The sequence below is a fragment of the Cyphellophora europaea genome (assembly GCF_000365145.1).
Source record: "Cyphellophora europaea CBS 101466 unplaced genomic scaffold supercont1.8, whole genome shotgun sequence".
Classification (NCBI taxonomy): Eukaryota; Fungi; Ascomycota; class Eurotiomycetes; order Chaetothyriales; family Cyphellophoraceae; genus Cyphellophora; species Cyphellophora europaea.
Window position 1 is genome coordinate 649,996 of NW_008481814.1, and position 19,387 is coordinate 669,382.

The 19,387-nt window shown below is 55.1% G+C and overlaps 9 protein-coding genes and 1 non-coding gene across 10 annotated transcripts; 6 read left to right on the forward strand and 4 right to left on the reverse strand.

Annotated features, from left to right (window-relative positions):
- Nucleotides 1–123: 123 nt before the first annotated feature.
- Nucleotides 124–216, reverse strand: HMPREF1541_08037 (uncharacterized protein; the record flags this gene model as incomplete). The annotated part of the gene is made up of 1 exon (XM_008722358.1): nucleotides 124–216. The coding sequence occupies one exon, from the start codon at nucleotides 214–216 to the stop codon at nucleotides 124–126; it is 93 nt and encodes a 30-aa protein (XP_008720580.1).
- Nucleotides 217–3,176: 2,960 nt separating this feature from the next.
- Nucleotides 3,177–3,285, forward strand: HMPREF1541_08038. The gene has a single exon. It is a non-coding gene; the product is annotated as a tRNA-His (tRNA).
- A 353-nt stretch (nucleotides 3,286–3,638) lies between these two features.
- HMPREF1541_08039 (uncharacterized protein) lies at nucleotides 3,639–5,306 on the forward strand (the record flags this gene model as incomplete). The annotated part of the gene is made up of 1 exon (XM_008722359.1): nucleotides 3,639–5,306. The coding sequence occupies one exon, from the start codon at nucleotides 3,639–3,641 to the stop codon at nucleotides 5,304–5,306; it is 1,668 nt and encodes a 555-aa protein (XP_008720581.1).
- A 230-nt stretch (nucleotides 5,307–5,536) lies between these two features.
- On the reverse strand, nucleotides 5,537–7,506 carry HMPREF1541_08040 (uncharacterized protein; the record flags this gene model as incomplete). Its single annotated transcript, XM_008722360.1, has 2 exons — nucleotides 5,537–7,292; nucleotides 7,340–7,506. The coding sequence occupies 2 exons, from the start codon at nucleotides 7,504–7,506 to the stop codon at nucleotides 5,537–5,539; spliced, it is 1,923 nt and encodes a 640-aa protein (XP_008720582.1).
- A 293-nt stretch (nucleotides 7,507–7,799) lies between these two features.
- Nucleotides 7,800–8,316, forward strand: HMPREF1541_08041 (uncharacterized protein; the record flags this gene model as incomplete). The annotated part of the gene is made up of 2 exons (XM_008722361.1): nucleotides 7,800–7,872; nucleotides 7,922–8,316. 2 exons carry the CDS (start codon nucleotides 7,800–7,802, stop codon nucleotides 8,314–8,316), a joined length of 468 nt encoding a protein of 155 aa, XP_008720583.1.
- Nucleotides 8,317–10,412: 2,096 nt separating this feature from the next.
- On the forward strand, nucleotides 10,413–10,829 carry HMPREF1541_08042 (uncharacterized protein; the record flags this gene model as incomplete). Its single annotated transcript, XM_008722362.1, has 1 exon — nucleotides 10,413–10,829. One exon carries the CDS (start codon nucleotides 10,413–10,415, stop codon nucleotides 10,827–10,829), a length of 417 nt encoding a protein of 138 aa, XP_008720584.1.
- A 272-nt stretch (nucleotides 10,830–11,101) lies between these two features.
- Nucleotides 11,102–12,646, forward strand: HMPREF1541_08043 (uncharacterized protein; the record flags this gene model as incomplete). Its single annotated transcript, XM_008722363.1, has 1 exon — nucleotides 11,102–12,646. The coding sequence occupies one exon, from the start codon at nucleotides 11,102–11,104 to the stop codon at nucleotides 12,644–12,646; it is 1,545 nt and encodes a 514-aa protein (XP_008720585.1).
- A 49-nt stretch (nucleotides 12,647–12,695) lies between these two features.
- Nucleotides 12,696–13,808, reverse strand: HMPREF1541_08044 (uncharacterized protein; the record flags this gene model as incomplete). The annotated part of the gene is made up of 2 exons (XM_008722364.1): nucleotides 12,696–13,637; nucleotides 13,698–13,808. 2 exons carry the CDS (start codon nucleotides 13,806–13,808, stop codon nucleotides 12,696–12,698), a joined length of 1,053 nt encoding a protein of 350 aa, XP_008720586.1.
- An 854-nt stretch (nucleotides 13,809–14,662) lies between these two features.
- Nucleotides 14,663–15,772, forward strand: HMPREF1541_08045 (uncharacterized protein; the record flags this gene model as incomplete). The annotated part of the gene is made up of 1 exon (XM_008722365.1): nucleotides 14,663–15,772. One exon carries the CDS (start codon nucleotides 14,663–14,665, stop codon nucleotides 15,770–15,772), a length of 1,110 nt encoding a protein of 369 aa, XP_008720587.1.
- Nucleotides 15,773–16,141: 369 nt separating this feature from the next.
- On the reverse strand, nucleotides 16,142–18,956 carry HMPREF1541_08046 (uncharacterized protein; the record flags this gene model as incomplete). The annotated part of the gene is made up of 4 exons (XM_008722366.1): nucleotides 16,142–16,542; nucleotides 16,598–16,747; nucleotides 16,809–16,943; nucleotides 16,988–18,956. 4 exons carry the CDS (start codon nucleotides 18,954–18,956, stop codon nucleotides 16,142–16,144), a joined length of 2,655 nt encoding a protein of 884 aa, XP_008720588.1.
- Between the last annotated feature and the right edge of the window lie 431 nt (nucleotides 18,957–19,387).

Below are 19,387 nucleotides of genomic sequence, written 5' to 3' on the forward strand. Positions count from 1 at the left end.
AAGCTTGTGTAGTGCCTCCGAGAGCCTGAACAACCTCGGGGAATTTCGCCTCAAACTGCCTGTCGAATTCGTCAAACCTCTCAATCCCATCCTCCGGAATGGCGTACCACTTTGGACAGCTCTTCACAAAGATGTGCACACCCACGCTCGGAACCTCCCAGCTACTCTCCCGCACCGTCGAAGCCGTGAGATGAGTCTTCCTCGGGTAGCACGCATACTGCAAGGTCAAATTCGAGCCGCAACGCGAGCAGAAGGTTCTTGTCGCAACGGAGCTGAGACCGCAGGTTGAGATGGGTCCAGAGAGTTTCAGACCGTCCTTGGAGACGCCCATCCACGCCATGAACGGTGCGCCGGCTGTCTGTTGGCAGGTGGCGCAATAGCAGAAGTCCAGGTGTTCAGGTGGGGTAGAGCTGGTGAGGGTGTACGTGGCTGCGCCGCAAGCGCAGGCGCCGGAGAGCGATTTTGAAGACATCTATACGTGCAATGGTGTTGAGAGTTCAAGAAGGTCGCTATTGTTTGGTCTGGGTGTTGTTCAAATAGTGAAATGGTAGAAGCCCATATGTGGCGATAGCGAGGGGTGACGAAAGTGCGCACTACGCTCCACAAGATAACGCTCTAATTGGCAGTGCCAATGTTTCATATACGACTCACAACTCTCCTTTCCCATCCGACCAACGCAAGAACGCTGCCTTCCGAGGGCTCTCAACTACGCTACATGCCCTGAACGAACTGCTCGGTACGCGGCAATCTGCCTCCCAGTCTCGAAAGACGGAAACAAACTCCGCGCCAGCTAGCCGGGCATCTCCAACGATGAAGATATCTGCGGACCACCACGAGCAAGTCTCTGACAACACTCCCTAACCATGAAACAACTCCATGGCCCGTCGCATCTCCAGTAGGACTATCTGGCTCTTGAAGGTGTGACGCGTCGTCTCAAAGCCTCCTCATCGCTATGAGACGATCTTCTCTGCAACACGCCTTCTCCATGCGCAGCAAACACCTCTGTAGGGCCTCAATTGCGCCCACCTGAGCAGAGTGCTGGATAATTTGAGTGCGAATCACAGCCAAACCGGCCGGAAATTCAGTCACGGGTGATGGGCACCATCTTGGCTTTTGAACTGCGCCTGTGGAAGTCCGAGTCGGTGTCTTGACAGGGGGCAGCATCTTCTGGTTGGGATATGGCTTGGGGTGGAGCAATTGGCAGAGGTCTCTTGACAATCCGTTGATGATCAGTTGACCGCAAAGGTGTCGGACCACCGTGTTTGAATCTGGCGTCAGAAACGTTTTGCCCGTAGCATGTCGGGTTGAGTGGAGCGGGTTTCTCAAGACCATCGTTGGTTAATGCTGCGAGAGCACAAATAGTCCATGGTGCCACTGGTCGGAAGAACAAGTACTGAGGTACGATATTGATGAGACTTGTTGAAGTGGGGAGATGCCTGGCAACAGCTTGTTCGAAGCAGGAAGCGCCATCTGACTGTGTTGCATAGGAGCGCTCTGATGTGCGATGATCTGTTTCTTTTGGTAGACATGCCTTATTCTCGTCCTCGTCGTTGGCCGATGAGGCTGGTTTAGAGGCAGCATGGTAGTGGTGAACGGACCAGAAGTTGAACTTGAGATTTGCGCTGACTGCAAGGACGGCAAACATAATTGATGAGCCAGAAAGCCTAATGGAAGACGAAAAGGATGCCATTGCGCGGGCTAGTTTGCTGAGGATGATTAGAGGGGCCATGGGCTTTCTTAACCAGACACCAATGAGTGTCAGAGTTCTGAGGCTTTTGGTCTTGTGGCCTTTGAACAAAGACGATCTGAAACCCGTCTCGAATGCGGCTTCCGAGATGCAAGACTCACGATAACAATCCTGAGGTTGTCTTACAAGAAAGAGCCACTTCAAAGACAAAAAGTCAATGTCCGCAGAGCTCGATGGGGGTTGTGAGATGTTGACCACAGCCAGTTTCCATCCGGATGCGCCTGTGTGCTCGGTTGGAGGAGCCACTGGAAGACGATGAGCCGCATGATTTTCTCATTTCATCTCAAGAACCTGTTTTGTGATAACAAAGCCTCGCCGAAATGTGATCCAGCCTCAATAGATAGTGCCGAGACAATGTTGAAAGCGAGGTTCATGGAGTGACTAAGACACGTGGTTAATGTATATGAGATCACTTTCCTGTACGCCATCAGTATATAGCTGGCTCGGCTTGTTAGGTTAAGCTCAGGTTAGCATTGCAGAGCGCGAATAAGCTTCCCTCTTCTAGATACAGCTCACCATGGATCCAAATTGCTTCAACCAACCTTACGGCCCCTTCGACTTTGGTGCAACTCATTGCGACCCTTCTCTTTCGCAACGTCCGATGCTACTACTCACTCTGCAAGAGCCACCTTGGCACCATGCACCACGGAATGCAGATGCGAACCTTGGTTATCAGCTGAATGCAACGCAAAGATACCATGGACCTGTGAATCCGCTCATGCACTGCCAAGGACACGGAAACCTGCAGCCGCAGATCCAATGGACAAGAGCAAGCCTTGGAGCAAACATTGCGGCTCCAACCGACCGGCGGGCAAGGAAGACAAAGAGACGCACTTCACTTGCGAAGCGAAAGCGTGCTAGGCCATCGGCATCGCGGAGGCTTATAGATCATCGACCATTTGCTGATGTCTCCTCGACGGGTATTGATTTTTCTCATGTTACTCATGACTTACCAAATCAAAGGCCACCGGCGCCGGCTCCATGGTCACATTCTGCAATGTCCGCAATTGCTGTCTCGAAATTTGACCCAAATTCGTTCGAGCCATTTGTGGAAGAAGCGACCGACGCGGGGGCCCCTTCAAATAACCCAAATAGTTGTGACGAGAATGTTCCTATGGAGTGGTTTGAGGTCGATCCGGACTTGGAGGTGGAGGTGCCGATTGACCAAGGCGAGATGGATGCTGAGGTCGAGGAATTGAAGAAAATCATGGCGTTGATGGAGGACTGAAGAGGTGCGGGGAGACTGGATCGAGAGGGGCAGCAGGGCTCGGAGACAGCCAAGTCAGGCTGCAAAATGTATGATGTGCCTCCACTAAGCTCCAGGGATCAGGCTCCCAGGCGTCGGTCAAATTTTACCTTATTAATTATGTCTGCTCGATTTTTGTCCCGTAAAAGCGTGGGAGTTCGTCCCATCCTCAATGGGCTTTTCGGTGCCGTGGTGTAGTGGTAGCACGTAACGTTGTGGCAAACAACTCACATATCATATGTGGTTCTCTACGATTCCCGTTCCGACGGCGGTTCGATTCCGCCCGGCGCCAGCTTGTTTTTTGCATTTTTTGGGTCTCAAATGTGTCACCACTGGCAGCTGACTTCAAGATGAGTCGCAGTGGGTGAATTTTCTCGCGGGCTTGGCTTCTCGTCTCCGGTTTGATGCGTGGAGTCCGAGCCCAGGCCGGTCTATGATCTGTGGGTCGCTTTTTGCGTAGCCTGATTAAGGCGCCTGCAAGGCAACCTTCAAGATTCCTTTGTGCCTCAGTCTAGATCTCTGACGGTCACCCTCATCTTTGCCACCATCTCACCATAACGCGACAGTGCCTAACTCTCAGCGGCCGTTGAGTGTTTATCTGAAAGACAGTCAGTCCCACGCGCCGCGTTACGCGCCGCGTTCGGAATGGCAACTTCATCACCCTTATCAGATCTTCCACCCTCCTCGACTTCACAGCCTAATCGACTTGTTGGCTCTGTGCCAAGACCAGTCAAGGAGATCCCCCACGAGCTCGTTCAAAGCCTCCATGCCTATTACGAGGAAGACCTGAATGCCCAAGGTTTCGACTTCGTCCGTGCCATAACAGCAAACAGCGTGTCACCCACTAACAGTCTCGCTCCCGTCTTAATACCACCAGCCTCACATATCGCTCTAGCAGCGACCTTATCCATACATCCAAATACCACGACCCGCACAGAAGATCCCGCCAAGTTAGCACAATCAAAGGCTGCCTTTGAGCTACTGAGACTTTTACAACGTATCGCGGCCTACAATATCCCTTGGCAGCGTGCCTTTCGCTATCGCAAATACGAGAATTTCTTCCACGTCAGTCCAAAGACTAAGCGGGATGTCTACGCTCACATTGACACCAAAAACAAATACACCGAAGCCAACAGCTTATTCAACCGAGCCAATGATTTCTGGGCGGTGGTTGGCTGGGCGTTCAACTGCGCTTGCCTCACAGAAGTGTACGCGTCCAGATGGGCATTTTATGAACCCTTCTTGAACCTCATGCTGGACATACTCGAATCGGACTTCCAGCACCGTGCACAGGAAGACACACTCGACGACAGTCTACTATGGTCGTATATCGAACTCGGCAGCGGCGGGTCTGGTCGATCGAGACGCATCATTCGTGCTATCTTCGCTGATGGGACCACAAGATATCTGAACGAGTTCGCATCGATTTTCAACAAGGAGCTCAGACCACCTGCGAAGACGAAAGAGGAAAGGCCTGTCAAAAGAGAAGCCGACTTCGACAACGATGAGTTCGGAGAATACTTCGATCCGTCCTCCGACAATGTATCCGAGGAGGAGGCTGACACGCGACCCAGTAAGCGCCAACGTAGCACACGGAGATCACAGCCCTCCTCGAAAGCCAGCAACGAAAGCTTGAACGACGCCCACAGCACCGACGACGCCGCCGCCGCCGGTCAAAGCCCAGCTCTAGGATCACCAGAAACACTGCGCCTCCGGGCCCGCCTAATCCGCCTCCTCGCCGAAGTCGTCAATCATCCCAGCCTCTTCGCCCATTCGCCCACGACGTTCGTCGACCGAGACGAGCTGTACACGCTCTTCGTCGAATTCATCAAGCCTTTGCCCCTGCCCATCTTCCAAGAATTCATCCTGCCCAACACGCACACTGGCCGCGCCTTCGACGCTGTCACGCACACCCGCCTCTGCGAAGCCGTCCTGCAGCGCACGCTCGAGAGTAGAGCTCCCGCAATGCCGGACGACGGCGTGCCCACGGCCGAGCGGCTGATTCAATGCTGCCTACCCTACGCGGCCAGCGGCTCTGGTGTCGAGGCGCAGGCCAAGGTGGCGCTGATGATCGAGGCCATGACGAGGAAGGCGTACGAGGAGCGGATGCTGAGCGGCGAGAACGGCGCGGATGTGGAGGTGTTGCGCTGGGCGACGGAGGAGGGTGTCAGGAAGAGGGAGGACTGTGCCAAGGAGGCCATGGGGACGCGGAAGAAGGGGAAGAGGGGCAGTGGGAATGATGATGATGCTGCGTGGACAGCGTTGAGGGAGAGTGGGCAGAGGCTGAGGGCGCTGATTCAGAGAATCCAGTAAGAGGTTCGTAATATAGGAACAGCAGATTTGGCAATATCGTCCTCTACAGCAGCTTGTGAATCCTAGGGAACCTGACAGAAACGGAGTGGCCTGGAACAGGCCGAAGAAGTATATCTCTCGACTTAATACTCGCTTTCGCGACGATATGAACAGAAACGAACAGGAACGTAATTTCTGACTACCCACACACTCGCTCTTAGTGATCTAAAATGTCCTCTCAACCTCTCGTCTCACCGCGGCGGCCTAGGCCCAATAATTTGCCTTCTCGCTCCTCCCACACCCAAACCAGGGCCACCCCGATTTTGACTGTCTCCACCCATATATCCATATTGATGAACATCCCAGCTCTGACCTGGTTGGCTGCCCTGCTGGGCATCTCGAGCGCGCGTCTCTGTCTCCTTCTGTCCCTGCTCCCATTCCCGTTGTCGTTCGCGTTCACGCTCCATCTCTCGCTGTAGCAGCGAGCTGGACGCCCAACCACCCGCCTTCGTCTTGGCTTGCGAGGCTTGCCGGCGTTGATTTTCGAGGTCAACTTCAGTCGTGGTGCTATAGTCTTGTGGTCGATGGGAGGCCACTGGTGCAGGTGCGGGAGCGGTATTAGAAGCAAGGAATCGTTCAGTCCGGCTCGTATTCGGTGCGTATTGGGAGGGATCCGGGAGTGGGCGCGCGGAGACGTCTGCAGGGCGAGAGGGTTTGGTGTTGTAATTCTCCGGGTCTAGTTGGGCTGTTTGCCATTCTTTGCGTAGGTAGTCGCGCTCGGAGCTGTCCCAGTCGTCTTGGTGACTCGTTTGGGCTGGCTGACGTGCTGGTAGGGACGGCGCCATTGGATGTGCTGGAGGAGAAGCTGCGGCGCGACGTTGGGACTCGCGAAGTTCTGCTAGCTGACGTTCGAGCTCGGCTATGCGCTGAGCTTCAGCGGAGGCATCATCCGTCGGAGTTTGTGCAGTCGCAGTTTGGGTATGACCAGCTTGGTACTGGGACAGGAACTGTCCGTTCAAGCGAGCATCGCTGGTTGTTCGTTGCCGCGCACGCTCACGAGCCATGTCATCTTCTCTCTGGCGGGCCTTCTGTGCCTCTCGCTCACGTTCAAGACGTTGTTGTTCTGCTTCAGCAGCTTCTCGCTCATGGCGCAAGCGTTCTTGCTCTTCGAATTGCCGAGCCTGCTCTTCTTTCTCGCGCAGTCTTCTCGTCTCTTCTTCCCATCGACGTTCTTCCTCTAGTCGGGCCTCTTCTTCCTCCCGCCTCCGTCGCTCAGCCGCAGCCTCTCGCTCAGCTTCCTCGCGTTGCTGACGTTCAGCCAATTCGCGCTTCTCTTGTTCCAACCTCTCCTGCAGGCGCTTCTCTTTCTCAGCTAGACTGGGGACAGCTGGCGCTTGAGAGGTAATTTGGCGCCTTGCACCGAATGCAACACCTAAATTGCCTTGACTGGCACCACCCATGTAACCATACTGATGAATGTTCCATGCTGGAACGGTTTTGTCCTGATCATCTCTCTTACTCCAGCTGCTGGTTGGCCCACCCGTGGCTAAGCCGCCGCGGGAAAGACTTGATTGTTTCGTGGGACTAATGCGTCCAGAGTAGGCAGCCTTGTTGAGCGGATTGAAGGTATAGGAGGGAGGGGTTTCACTGGCTGCACTGATGCCCCGCGATCTCGGAGTATTGGTTGTGTAGCCTGGCGACCTGGGACCGGTGCTTGAACCGGTACCTTGTGGGCTCATCGTTGATTTTGTCTTGCCACCCAAAGGAGCTGGAAAATTACCCGGATTCACAGCATTTGCTCGGCGACTGAAAGCAGCAATGCACTGGAGAACTTGCGCGGGGTCTTTTCCATCGTAGAGGTCGACTGTTAGGAAGCGGTCGTGGGAGGGTAGACTTAGAGGAGGCATTTCGCATGCGCGGAGGAAATGCGAGATGTTTTCCATTTGCACGAAGGGCATTGAGGATTCCTTGTACTTGACACCAGGAGAGACAGCGAGATTGACCAGCCTAGGCAGCGGTTAGAGTGGTTCCCAGACTAGATCGTCGGCACTTACTTGCACAGCGCAACACCATCTTTAAGGGCTTCCATGAGATCTCCAGCAGGAAGTCGGTCGCCTAAGATCCCTTCTATCCATGACCGAATCTCGTTCGCAGCAGCAGGCGTGTAACGGTCCAGGCGCATTTTGCGCATGTCCTGGTCGAGGCTGGTTACGGAAGCCATGGCGGGGTCGCAAAATCAGCACGGGGTACGCAGAAGGATGGTATGGCTTTGGGGTGTTCAAAATCCAGAGATATGCATCACAGTGTCAGAGTCGGTATTTACACGATACTGTTGCGAGGTTGGAAGTGGCAGTGAGGAAGACAAGGTTGGCGGAGGAATGCCGTTGGACTGCAGGCTGACGTCGCCGGTCAACCACGGCTCCGCCAAAAAGATGACGGCTTCAAGTGCACTTCGCCATTCGTTTAGGCATCCTTATTTTTGATGTTTGTGACATACGCGTCCTGCTGACAGTCATGGGCCAGTTACGAGAATGGTGGGTGCGATGGAAGATGTTGCGCCTCCCATGGAGGAAGAAGTTCCTCATTGGTAGCTATCCCATTATTGCTTGAAGTGCAGCCACTGATACCAGCAACAGGGCAAGATTTAGCCGGCAATACCTATTGGGAATTCAAAGATGCTCTCAAGGCCGAACGCTACCGTCGGATCGTCCGATACACGAAGAGAACACATCTCAGCGATGCGGGAGTCTCGCCTCAATGGCATCAATGGCTGCGACATACTCGCCCAGAACCACCGTCCATTCAAGAGCAAAGCGCGGATCTTACGAGACAAGCTCAGCTCAAGCATAATGCTGCCTTAGCGGACGCAAGATGGGCTGCTAAAGCTCAGTATATCGAGCAGCCAAAACCGCGAGCCCAAGAAGCTCCTCAATCTGAGGAGATGCCCAAGTCGGATGGGCAGAAGACATCCATCAACCCTGGGTCTGACTACCAGCCAGCTGCCTGGGTGCCAGGTGGACCAGATAAATGAGAGGCGAGTGGCAGCTTGGAAATACGATTTGTTCTCCTCGATCCTTGGACGCTGTCAAGCAGTTTGATGGCTTCAAAGGCGCTCCTGCGAGCGAACCTTAGCCTATTGGCCTCCCAAAAGCCACCACGATTACAACGCGAACATCTCAGGAGCCACATCTGGTTGCAGCTGTGATCTTAACAAATCTGGCGTGTTCAGACAAACAGACTGGGATCCGCAGACTCAGGTGACGGGCCTGCTCCACGACTGCGACACGCAGATTGCGTATAACATAGTTCAAGCGAGGCAGTGCTCTGGTCCATACGCTCCGGTATCAGATAACGCATATCAGACAACATGCCATTCTCGGGTAGGGTGGGTGAGAGACAGCGTGGCTCTCCAAAGGCTTCTCAGCCTAGACGAAGCGTTTGACGATGTTACAGCATGATCCATCACACGACTGAATATACCAGGTCGCTCAGCGAATCCGCAAGCTTGATGACCGCGACAAGGGATCTTGCCATGTTCTTCTGCGGTGGTCGCCAAATCTTTCACCGCCAAGCACGTATTGAGAGCGGTGGTAAAGTCCAAGCGATCTTCTAATCCACTTCACGGTGTTCGCTTCCCAAGCGGGATTCGAGACCATGGTCTGTAACAACGTGCCAGACCTCCTCCAGCACAGCCTCGCCTGATGCCAAGACAACTGAGGTAGACGACGTTTGACGCCTGTTTCAGGCATCGACGATCCGTTACAACTTGCACCACGCCTCCTATTTACCTTGAAAACATGATACACAAACGTCATGCTGAATGGCACTTCGCCGCTAAGGTTGCGTGTGTTGCAACTTAGTGCAATGCACAGCCGCCCTTATGGTTGCGACTTATACATGCCAGTTCTCTGAACTTTTCTGGTCGCTTCAGCGATGCAGCGCATGGACATTCGTGCCTTTCCCTCCTCGCAGCTTATTTACGCTACTGTCGATCATTTTACCTGACATTGAGCCATGGCTCCCACCGCCAACCTGTTCAACAGGTCTCTGACCAAGCGAGCCTCCCTCAAACCCTTAACACCCGCCTCACTGGCCCTTATCATTGTCGGATCGCTGCTAGTAATCTCCATGGCCGCGGTCGGCTTTGTGTACTACCGAAAGAAGCGCGCATCGTCCTCATCGACTCCGATACAGCCGAAACCTGATGAGAGAGCCTCTAGTACGGCATCGGAGGAGCATCAGATGCAGCCCATGGGGCCCGATACTACGACCACAACCAATACCAATGAATCCGACAACTACCGCTACTCAGTCGGCATCATGTCTCGCATGTCATACGGCGGTCCTGCTCGTTCACCACGTATGCCGCGCTCACCAGCAGCCAGCAATCGCTATTCAGTCGGCATGTTGAGCAGAACCTCGATCGATCCTACAGTCTCGTCGCCAAATCCAGACCGCGACCGTAGCCGATCTCGCTCTCGAGCAGAAAAAGACCGAGCATATTCGCGCATGTCGGTGGGGATTATGAGCCGGTCGTCGATGGGTCCACGATCACCTGGTCTGCGCTCGCCAGGACCGCGAAGTCCATTGGGCGCGAACGATCCTCTGATGTCAGCAGGTATCATGAGTAGGGCGTCCATGGGACCGATCAGCCCGCTCCCCAGGAACTTGAGCGTAGCACCCAGCCCGGCGCTGGGCGGGGAGGGTGGCTTCTTGGAACCACCGCCTCCAAGATACTCATGAATATCTCCGATGTATTTTCGACGTAAAAGTTTGGCTTCTGTGTATTTGAAGGAGAGGCTGACGCTTGCCGAGCTGTATACTACGATACTTGGTCCTGTTATGATAGGCAAGCGAATCTGTATGAGCTCTTCTCTCATCTGGCATAGCCCTCTAACACTATCTGACGTGCTCGTCCACGTGACGGATCGTCTCTTTCGAGCAGTTGGCTGTCGGCAAATAGATGCTGGATGACCTGCGGAGTGCTAATTGACAATGTCGTTCAGGGCGTGTGAAGATTTTGCGGGGACATGGCCACCGTATCCCTTGATGGCACCGTGGATATTAAGGTACTGTGGGCTTCTCATTGTCTTACGCCATCGATACCACCACACCATATCAACCAATATGTCAGGCGAGCTCTCCCTATCGGCGCTTCTGAGCACTCTCAACCCAAAGATACAACCCACGACTTTCGTCTGGGCAACTCTAGCAAACAGCACACTTTCGTCGCTTCCTGGTCCTCTAATGGCGTCGGCCCTCTTCACCTTTGCCGAATCCGAAGGTCTAAGCCTAATCGTTCCTCAGGACATCGCCAGAGAGCACAATATTCCATACATCTATCCTTCACGGCAGATTACATTGGATGTCCATTCGAGTCTTGAAGCCGTTGGGTTTATGGCGGCCATCAGTGCAAGGCTGGCAAAGGCAGGATTCAGTTCCAACCCTGTCAGCGCGTATTTCCACGACCATCTATTTGTCAAGGTTGAAGAAGCGGAGAAGATTGTGCAAGTCCTCAAGGACATGGCGAGTGAGGCAGCATAACACGCTGCACTGACGCCATCCCACTTCAGGCAGTATCTCGCCTGGTTTACGTCGGCTTGGCCACCCAACCACAACCCCCCACTCGGATTCTGTATGTGCTGATTAGCAGAAGCCGGGCTACTGGCACGCCTTAATCTAGATTGTGCTGCCTAGCGAGTCAGCCTCGATCAAGGTCGTTCGTATAAAATGGCAGACCTATATTCGAGTTCTCGAGAGCCCACCATCAGCCCATGCCTAGCAGTGAGCCGCGCACTCAGCAACCATACGCTACCATGTTGTATCTGCGTGACGCTGTCAGTCCTTTAAGCGGCGGTTTTGATATCATACACCGAATTACTCTCATACTAGGCACTTGTGTCGTGCTCTATGCCTTTCATATCGTCGTTCAAGGCATCATCAACGTTTATTTTCATCCACTCAGTCATGTGCCAGGGCCGAAGCTATGGATAGCATTCCCCTTTGTGAGGTTTGTGACTGCCATGCGAGGTACGATGGACGAACACATTCGATACTGGCACGGCTTCTATCCGATTATCCGCATCTCACCCAACGAGCTTTCCTTCACCTCGGCCGAGGCCTGGATCGACATCCACGGTCCTAGGAACAATCCTGAACTACCCAGAGACCTCAGCTTCAACCCAGGGCCGGCTAACGATATCATAAGGGCCGACACAACCGAACATAGCCGTTTCCGAAAAGCACTTTCTTATGGATTCTCAGACCGAGGTCTCCGGGCCCAGGAAGATCTCATTCGAGGCTACGTTGACCTGCTCATGACAAAGTTGCGTGATGCTGCTGAGGCGAGTGCGCCATGCGACCTCGTTCTATGGTTCAACTACCTCACCTTCGATATTATCGGCGACCTCGCTTATGGCCAGTCCTTCAACTGCCTCAAGTCCGGAGTCATGCACGAATACATCGCCAATCTTCTCAAAATTATCCCAACCCGGCCTATAGTCAACGGCGCCGCCGAGTTTCCCGTTCTTGCCTTCCTTCTCAAGCACATCCTCATGTCGAAAAGAGTCACGGAGACACGTCAACGCACAATTGACTTTGCCATCTCAACCATAAACAAACGCCTGAACGACGGATCCAAGCAAGGACGTGCCGATTTCGTTGACGCCATGAGCCGCAACAAGGACACCCCCGAGGGATTCACCGAGCTCGAGATGGCCAGCAACGCCCTGATCATCCTAGCCGCCGGCTCCGAAACCACTGCCACCCTGCTCGCCGGCGCGACCTACTTCCTCTTACGCAACCCGCACGCCCTCGCGCGTGCCACGAACGAGGTCCGTACCGCATTTCAGACGCAAGACGACATCACCATCGCCACAACGGCGTCCAAAATACCCTACACGCTCGCCTGCATTGAGGAAACCTTCCGCATCTACCCTCCCGTCGCCAATTCCAACCCACGCGTCACAGTCCGCCCCAGCACAACTATAGCTGGTCTCGCCCTGCCAGCAGGCACCAAAGTCGGCGTCCACCACAGCGCCGCATACTGGTCACCGCGCAACTTCACGCGGCCGCGCGACTTCCTCCCCGAACGCTGGCTGAAGGAGAACCAGCGCGAAGGCGCAGAGTTTGCGCACGATAACAGGGCCGCGCTGCAGCCGTTCAACATGGGGCCGCGGAACTGCATTGGGCAGAATCTTGCGTGGGCGGAGATACGGCTCGTGCTGGCGAGGCTGTTGTGGGGGTTTGACTTGAGTTTTGCGGATGAGGCGGCAACGAGAGATTGGGAGGTGCAGAAGAGCTATACGGTGTGGATCAAGAAGCCGTTGCCGGTCATGTTCAGGGCGAGGGATGATCTTTAACCTGATACTAAACAGCGCCGGGCAGCGGGCACTCCGTTTCGAGTGAGCCTTACAGCCACGGATCAATGATCAATTTCTTCGCACTGACACCCTTCACGATGGTCTCGGTCGCTTTCTGCACGGCGTCAAGCCCACCGACCACTTCCGCCGGCACGCCCCTGATCGAGCCGTTCTTCATTCCCGTCTCCAAAAAACCCCCTTTGCCCATCAGCCACGCGACGTGCGACTTGTTCTCTTCGAGTCCACCCCGAAACAGCATCATCTGCGTCGTGACCCCTTCAGGCGACGCGGGATAGCCCGGTGAAGTTGCCGGCAGCAGCGTCACGATGTGGACGTCCTTCCCTGTCGACCGCCGCTGCGCCTCGGCCAGTTTGTATAGCAGCTCGACTGTGTCCGGGAGTGCAATGGTGTCAAACCAGAAATCAACCGGCAGCTCTGCTTTCAACGACTCCAAGATCTGCGGGTCGTTGCGGTCTAGGACCACGTCTGCGCCGGCCTCCTTCAGCATGGCGTGGTTGTGCTTCGACGCCGTCGTGACAACGGTATAGCCCGCTAGCTTGGCGTAGCGCACGCTCAGCACGCCCATCGCACTGCTCCCGCCCCAAATCAACAACTTCTGTCCCCCACGGTGCTCTGCATCGTCACCCTTCCCCGGATACTGCATGCCGAGGAATTTGAACAGACTCGCCGCAGGGGTCATGCTGTTCGCCGCGACAGCATTCGCGAAGGCCAAGTCAGGGCCGATATCTACCACTTCGCTCACGTCAGCGAGAGTGTAGCGCTGCAGCGACGCGTGGGCTGGGTCGCCGCGCCGTGCGTAGTTGGCCAGGCCGCCGCTCACGCGGTCACCGACGGAGACTTTCGTCACGTTGGCGCCTAGTGCATCGACCGTGCCGGCGCAGGTTGAGCCTAGGATAGCTGGGTAGGTTAGGGGTAAGATGGCCTGGTGGGCGATCTTGCCCTCGGCGGGTTGGATTGCGGCGGCTCGGACCTGTATAAGGAGGGTGTTCGTTAGTTCGATTGGAGGTGAGAGAGGATGGTTGGTGTATACTTTAATGCGGACTTCGTTCTCGCCGGGCTCCCAGAGCTCTGCCTCCTTAATTGTGAAAGGAGCCATCTTCTCCATCTGCCAGGCGGCGAGGTTGGTGTCCTCGGTGGCCATTGTGTTTATTGACCGAAGGAGAGCCGATTTCGATCTAAGCTGTGGACTTAGGCGGGCAAGACGTGCCAGATATCGCATTTACAGGTTCAAATCTACAGCTATGCCGGCCGAGACCTCGTGGATTCAAGTTGGCAGAGTCCTGTCAGACCGGGCCTTGATGTCAGTGACCAAGACTGGATGTATTGGGAGCGCCCAAGCCACCCGTTTCAGGCCCCGTAGGAAAGATGTGGATCGCATCGCGTCCCGGCTAGTCCGTAGAGCCCAGGAAGTATAAGTTTGTATTACGAAGCAAGGCTTCCCGCGACGTACTTCGCCTAGATAGGCTTTAACGCAAATATGAGGGATGCCTGCCAAGCTATCGCCTAGCAGCAGCAGCGATGCGAGCGAATACTAATTTACTCCTCGTTGAAACCACGCAAACGATTTCGTTGAGCTGTGATTGCCTGAGATCGAGGCTCGCCACGTGGTGAGTCCTGGTGAATGGTCCCTCCACATCTCCCCCCACACAGAGTCATCGTCAAGGCCGGAGATATGAAACGTATCGGAGGAGTAGGACCGCGGCTGCAGTGATAACCCCAAGCGAAGAGATATCGATGACCTCCATCCACTCACGATCACTGTCTGGCATTTCCCCACGGCTCCTCCAACTGTGAATTTAGCCGGATAGAATACTCCGTGCTGCTGGGTAAATGGACCGTCGGGGTGATTAACCACATGGGCCATGAACTGGTGTTGGCATATATGGGAGGAGCACATGCTTGTGCCACCGCATGGTCGGGGGAGGGCAAACAGGCCACAGGAGACAGGCGTCTTTTACCTGCCTCAAGCATTCTCCCTAACATTGGCGACCCGTCATGGCATCTTCGGCAACCAGCAATATTGAAGGACCACCCTCTACCGGCGACAACCCGCACAGATATGATGCCGGAGCCCGCATCCCCTCCGTCGACCAACATGGCGACAACCCTGTCACAATCCGCCTCTCGGACGAAGAGCTGCAGACCGGACAGACACACCCCGAGACCGTACAACAGCTCTTGACATACTTCCATCGCGACGGGTTTGTTGTGCTCGAGAATGCCATCCCAGACGACCTCATCGATTCACTATACACGCAGATGGTTTCTGACAATGACATCTACCTCTCCAAACCCTTCCTGCAGTACAATCAAGGCCATCTGACCAAGAACATCTCGCAAATCCCACCCCTAACCCCCAAGCACCTCCACCGTGACTTCTACGCAAACCCCCACATGCTGCGCGTGCTGGAGAACCTCCTGGGCCCATGTCCCGAAATCCGCTTCATCAACTCCAACGTCGCGCTACCACACGCAGACTCAAGGGGTCGGCAGGCCGTGCACAGCGACGTCAACCACCGCTACCCGAGCATCCCATTCGGCATCGTCGTCAACACGTACCTACAGGACAGTGACGCGGCCAACGGCGTGACAGAAGTGTGGTGTGGCACACACGCCGCCTACGACCAAGACTGGCAGCAGGTCGGGCGAGAGACAGGCTGGATCCGCAAGGAGGCCATCCAGCACCGCGGACGGGTGCGCCCACCCGTGCAGCCGCGCGTGCGCAGGGGCGCCATGTGTATCCGTGACCTCCGGCTGTGGCACGCGGGCATGCCGAACCTCTCGGACCGGCATCGCATCATGCTGGCGGTGGACTATTTCGCCGCGTGGTACGAGTGTCCGATGAAGGTGCGGCTGCCGCTGAGTCTGAAGCGGAGGGTGGAGCGGGAGTGGGCCATCAGCACCAAGGGCATCGAGTGGGTGGATGGGGAGGTCGATTACCTGAACCAGCCGTTCTATCTCAACATGACGCAGGATCCCGAGATGTACATTCGGCAGACGGAGCATGGGTTCGAGGACTGGCGCGCCAGAGCGACGGGGAAGTATCCATTTGACAGGGCCAAGGTGACGGAGCAGAATTACTGGACGCCAGACGGCCAGGAATGATGGGAAAGACCGGGGGGAAAGTAGAGGTTCAGGTAGGTTAGGGTAGGGAATGTACCGTTCGGTCTCGAATGCGCGCGAATACGGGACGGGTGCAAATCGGGCAAAAAGGAAAAGGTTTCCCAATGGTATGTACAGGAAATCAGAACCTGCTGGGCTAAGGCCACTGCCTCCAAACTCCATTTTTTTTCCCTTTTCATAGTAGGTCAGAGAAATCAAGCCTGCGGTTCACTTGTGATTCGTGTCAGAAAATTAGGGTTGTCCATCATCGCAGGCAAAAGCCTGGTGCCCGCTGCAGCCACAGAAATGTGGTGGCGCTTGCCAATAACTTCGGCCCTCCCCGTACTCACGTTCCCTCACGTAGGTACCCATCTAAGGGACAGCGATGGGCGGTGTAAACTGGAACGTCACGGGACTCCCCGTCAACTGGACCCAGATCGTCAAGGGATCATTACCGATCTGCTCGGTCTGGAAGCCCTGAGCGTCGGTGGTGATGCCGTTGGGGATGGTGACGGGGACGCGCACGCTGCAGGAGTTGCCGTTGGCGGTGACGGTGGCGCTGGTGATGGTCTGGCCGACCTTGTTCCAGGTGAGGCGGGGCTGGCAGGCGTCGCGGGTCTGGCGGTCGGTGAAGGTGACGGCCAGGTCGGACTGTTGCAGGGTGATGGAGGGCCAGTTGACGAGGCGGGTGAATTCTTGCACAACGGTTTCGACCCAGGCTTGGAAGATGGAGATGGTTGAGGTGACGCCGTTGATGGTGATGGGGTCGACGCCTGGAGAGGTGGGTTAGGAGACGTGATGAGAGGAAGGGGGTTGTTGGTGACGTACCTTGGGTGCGCAGGTTGGCCTGGTGGAACATGTAGCCTTCGTGGAAGAGGCCGAAGAGATGGCGCATGGTATCGGACTTCTCGACGTTGAGCAGGTCGTAGAAATCGCCTTTGCCGGCCGAAGTGTTGATCCATTCCTGGGTCGTGCATGCTGGTGGGCCATGAAGTCAGTCTTTGCCCGGCATGCTGTGTTGATGGATGGATATTCTTACCTGGCTTGTCACAGTTGTAATAGATACGTGTAGCCCAGCGGGGAAGGACGATGTAGCCGTCAAAGTTGTCATTTGCTAGGGACGTGGTGTATGGATACATGTTGTTCTGCTGATTGCGAAGCGCAGGCCGAGTGTCTGTGATGTCAGTACGAGATAGGAATCGGGGAGATGCCACTTACTGTCGCCAACACAGTTGCGGAGACCAGCGTTGGTCCAAGCCCTAAGCACATCACCGTTGTGTAGACCGGTGATGGCAGGTGGGATCAGACCATTGGGTGTGAAACGACCAGCAGTGAAGCCGATTTGCTGAAGCCAAGCCTGGTTGAACTGGATCTCCTTGAGTGCATCGCTATAGGTAGCGTTGTTTAGTTCCAGATGAGTGAAGGTATGGGAGATGTGAATGAATCTGTTCTGGTTGGCAGGGGTGCGGAACCAATTGAAGAGAGGATCCAGAGTGTTGCAAGCAGTCGAGTATCCATAGACCGTAGGCGAGGTAGGCCACAGATTTGTTCCAGTACCAAGAGGTTTCTTGAACTCCAATGGAGTATCTGGCGGCGAGTTGTACTCAATCGGCCCTGGTGCACATACCGCGTCACCGCCAGCAACGAATGTCGAGTACTCGATGTTGCCGTTGCCATTGTGTCCAATCTCAGGCAGATAGAAGGAGCCGGCATTCATCTTGGCTTGAATGGTGGGGACCCAGTTCCAGATGTCTTGCATATCGGCAGGTACCACACGGTAGTCGATATTGGCAGGCTGGTAGAGTGTGGTAGACAGGAACATGTCGTCAATCTGAGTATTGAGATAGACACGACGATATCCACTGTAGAGACCTCTGGTCATCCATGTGATATACTCGTGCTGCAAGAAGTTGCTCGTGGCGGAGAAATCGGTGGCCCAGGAAATAAAGAAGACCATTTGTTCACGGCCAGCAAAGTTGTTGATAACAGCAGCAACACCTTCGGGGGAAGAACCTGCGGCTCGGAACCTGGCAATCTCGGTAGTGGTGGTGGCATCAGCAATGGAGGCCGGATAGTGGTATAGGCCCAATGTAGAGAAGTCGGCGTTAATCCTGAGGCCAGATTGAGGTGTGGTCTGGGTAAAGTACATATTTTGTTCCACACCAGCTGCGCAACAACCAGTGGTGCCGACAAGGGAAGCGCCGAATAGTGGTCCAGGGAAGACATCATACTGTACCATGCGGACACCATACTGGGTTTGATAGTCGTAGAGCTGTTGCCATTGAGCCGGAGTCAGAGCTGACTGGAAGGCTGTGCCATATTGGTAGGAAACTTGGCCAGCAACGATGATACCGCCATAATTTCCGCCGAATGTCGTATTGAGAGTTGGCAGAGGGGCGCCGGTCGATGGCACGTAGAGCAATTCAAACGGAATACCGTAACCGTTGAGACCAGAGGAAGCAGAAGCGCCGTCAACGGCGTTGCGCACGATGATCAGGATGGTCGAGGCTACGAAGTAAGTGCCGTTGGGCGGTGCGCTCGGGGTGGACGATACGGTCGACACGGTAGAAGAGGCGGTGGAGGATTGCAGCACAGACGTGGCTGTAGTGCTGCTCAGACCGGAGCTAGCTGATCGGGAAGAGCTTCCAGATGCGGATGAGACTCGAGAAGACACGGGGCTCGTAGCTGCAGACGAAGCTCGTGTGGTGGTGAGAGTAGTAGGTCCAGTCAGAGTCGGATTGATGGAGGCGCTGCCGGCACTGGAAGTTTGCCGCGACGTTTGCGGCACATTGGAGGTCGTCCGAGGAGGAGATGGGGGAGCAGAGGTGGGACGTGGACCGGCAGTTGTTGTGGGGCTAGTAGGAGTAGTTTTGGGAGCACCTCTCGTGATAGTGAGGAAGCCAGAAAAGGTAATCTCGATCGGGGCGTTGGTAATGGTAATGAGGATACCATTTAAGAAAGCATCGACGACGGTGTTGGAGGGGAAGAAGTAGCTGTAAGTGATCGGGGTCAATTCGACGGTAGCAGGGGTGACAGAGGGGCAGGTGCCCAGTGGATCATCTTGGATGTCCTGGCGAGCAGCCAGATCGAGGCCACGCTCTGCATACTGGTGCTGATGCTGAAGCTGATGGTGATTATGGTGAGCCACGGCACCGGCGGCCAGAAAAGGCAGTAGCGAGAACCTCATGGTCAAGGCGGCGATACAGAACAAGCAACAAGCCAAAGGAGTGACTATACTAAGGAGCGTGGTCCCAAGGCTGGGAAAACAAAGCCGCCGCAGGACGCCGAGAGAGAAGAAGCCGATGAGATCGTTTGAATCGGTCGAGGCACCGGGCTACAGTTATAACGAAGCATTCCTCAGCAGAAGACATGTTTATCACCACCGCGTGCTGGGGTTTGCGGGACATTCTTCCGGTGAAGTCTAACGAACGTTCACGGGCGGGGATGAATGTGACAGCGGCAGGGACAGGCAGGAGGTAAAGAGCCAGTGAGCCGGACGCCAGTCGGCCAGTCGATACAAACCAGAGGTAGGAAGCCGTTAGCATCTAAACACCGTGTAGCTCAAGATGAGGATGGGCGAGGTTCTCATGTAGCGGATTGCGGGTTGGATCGCCAAGA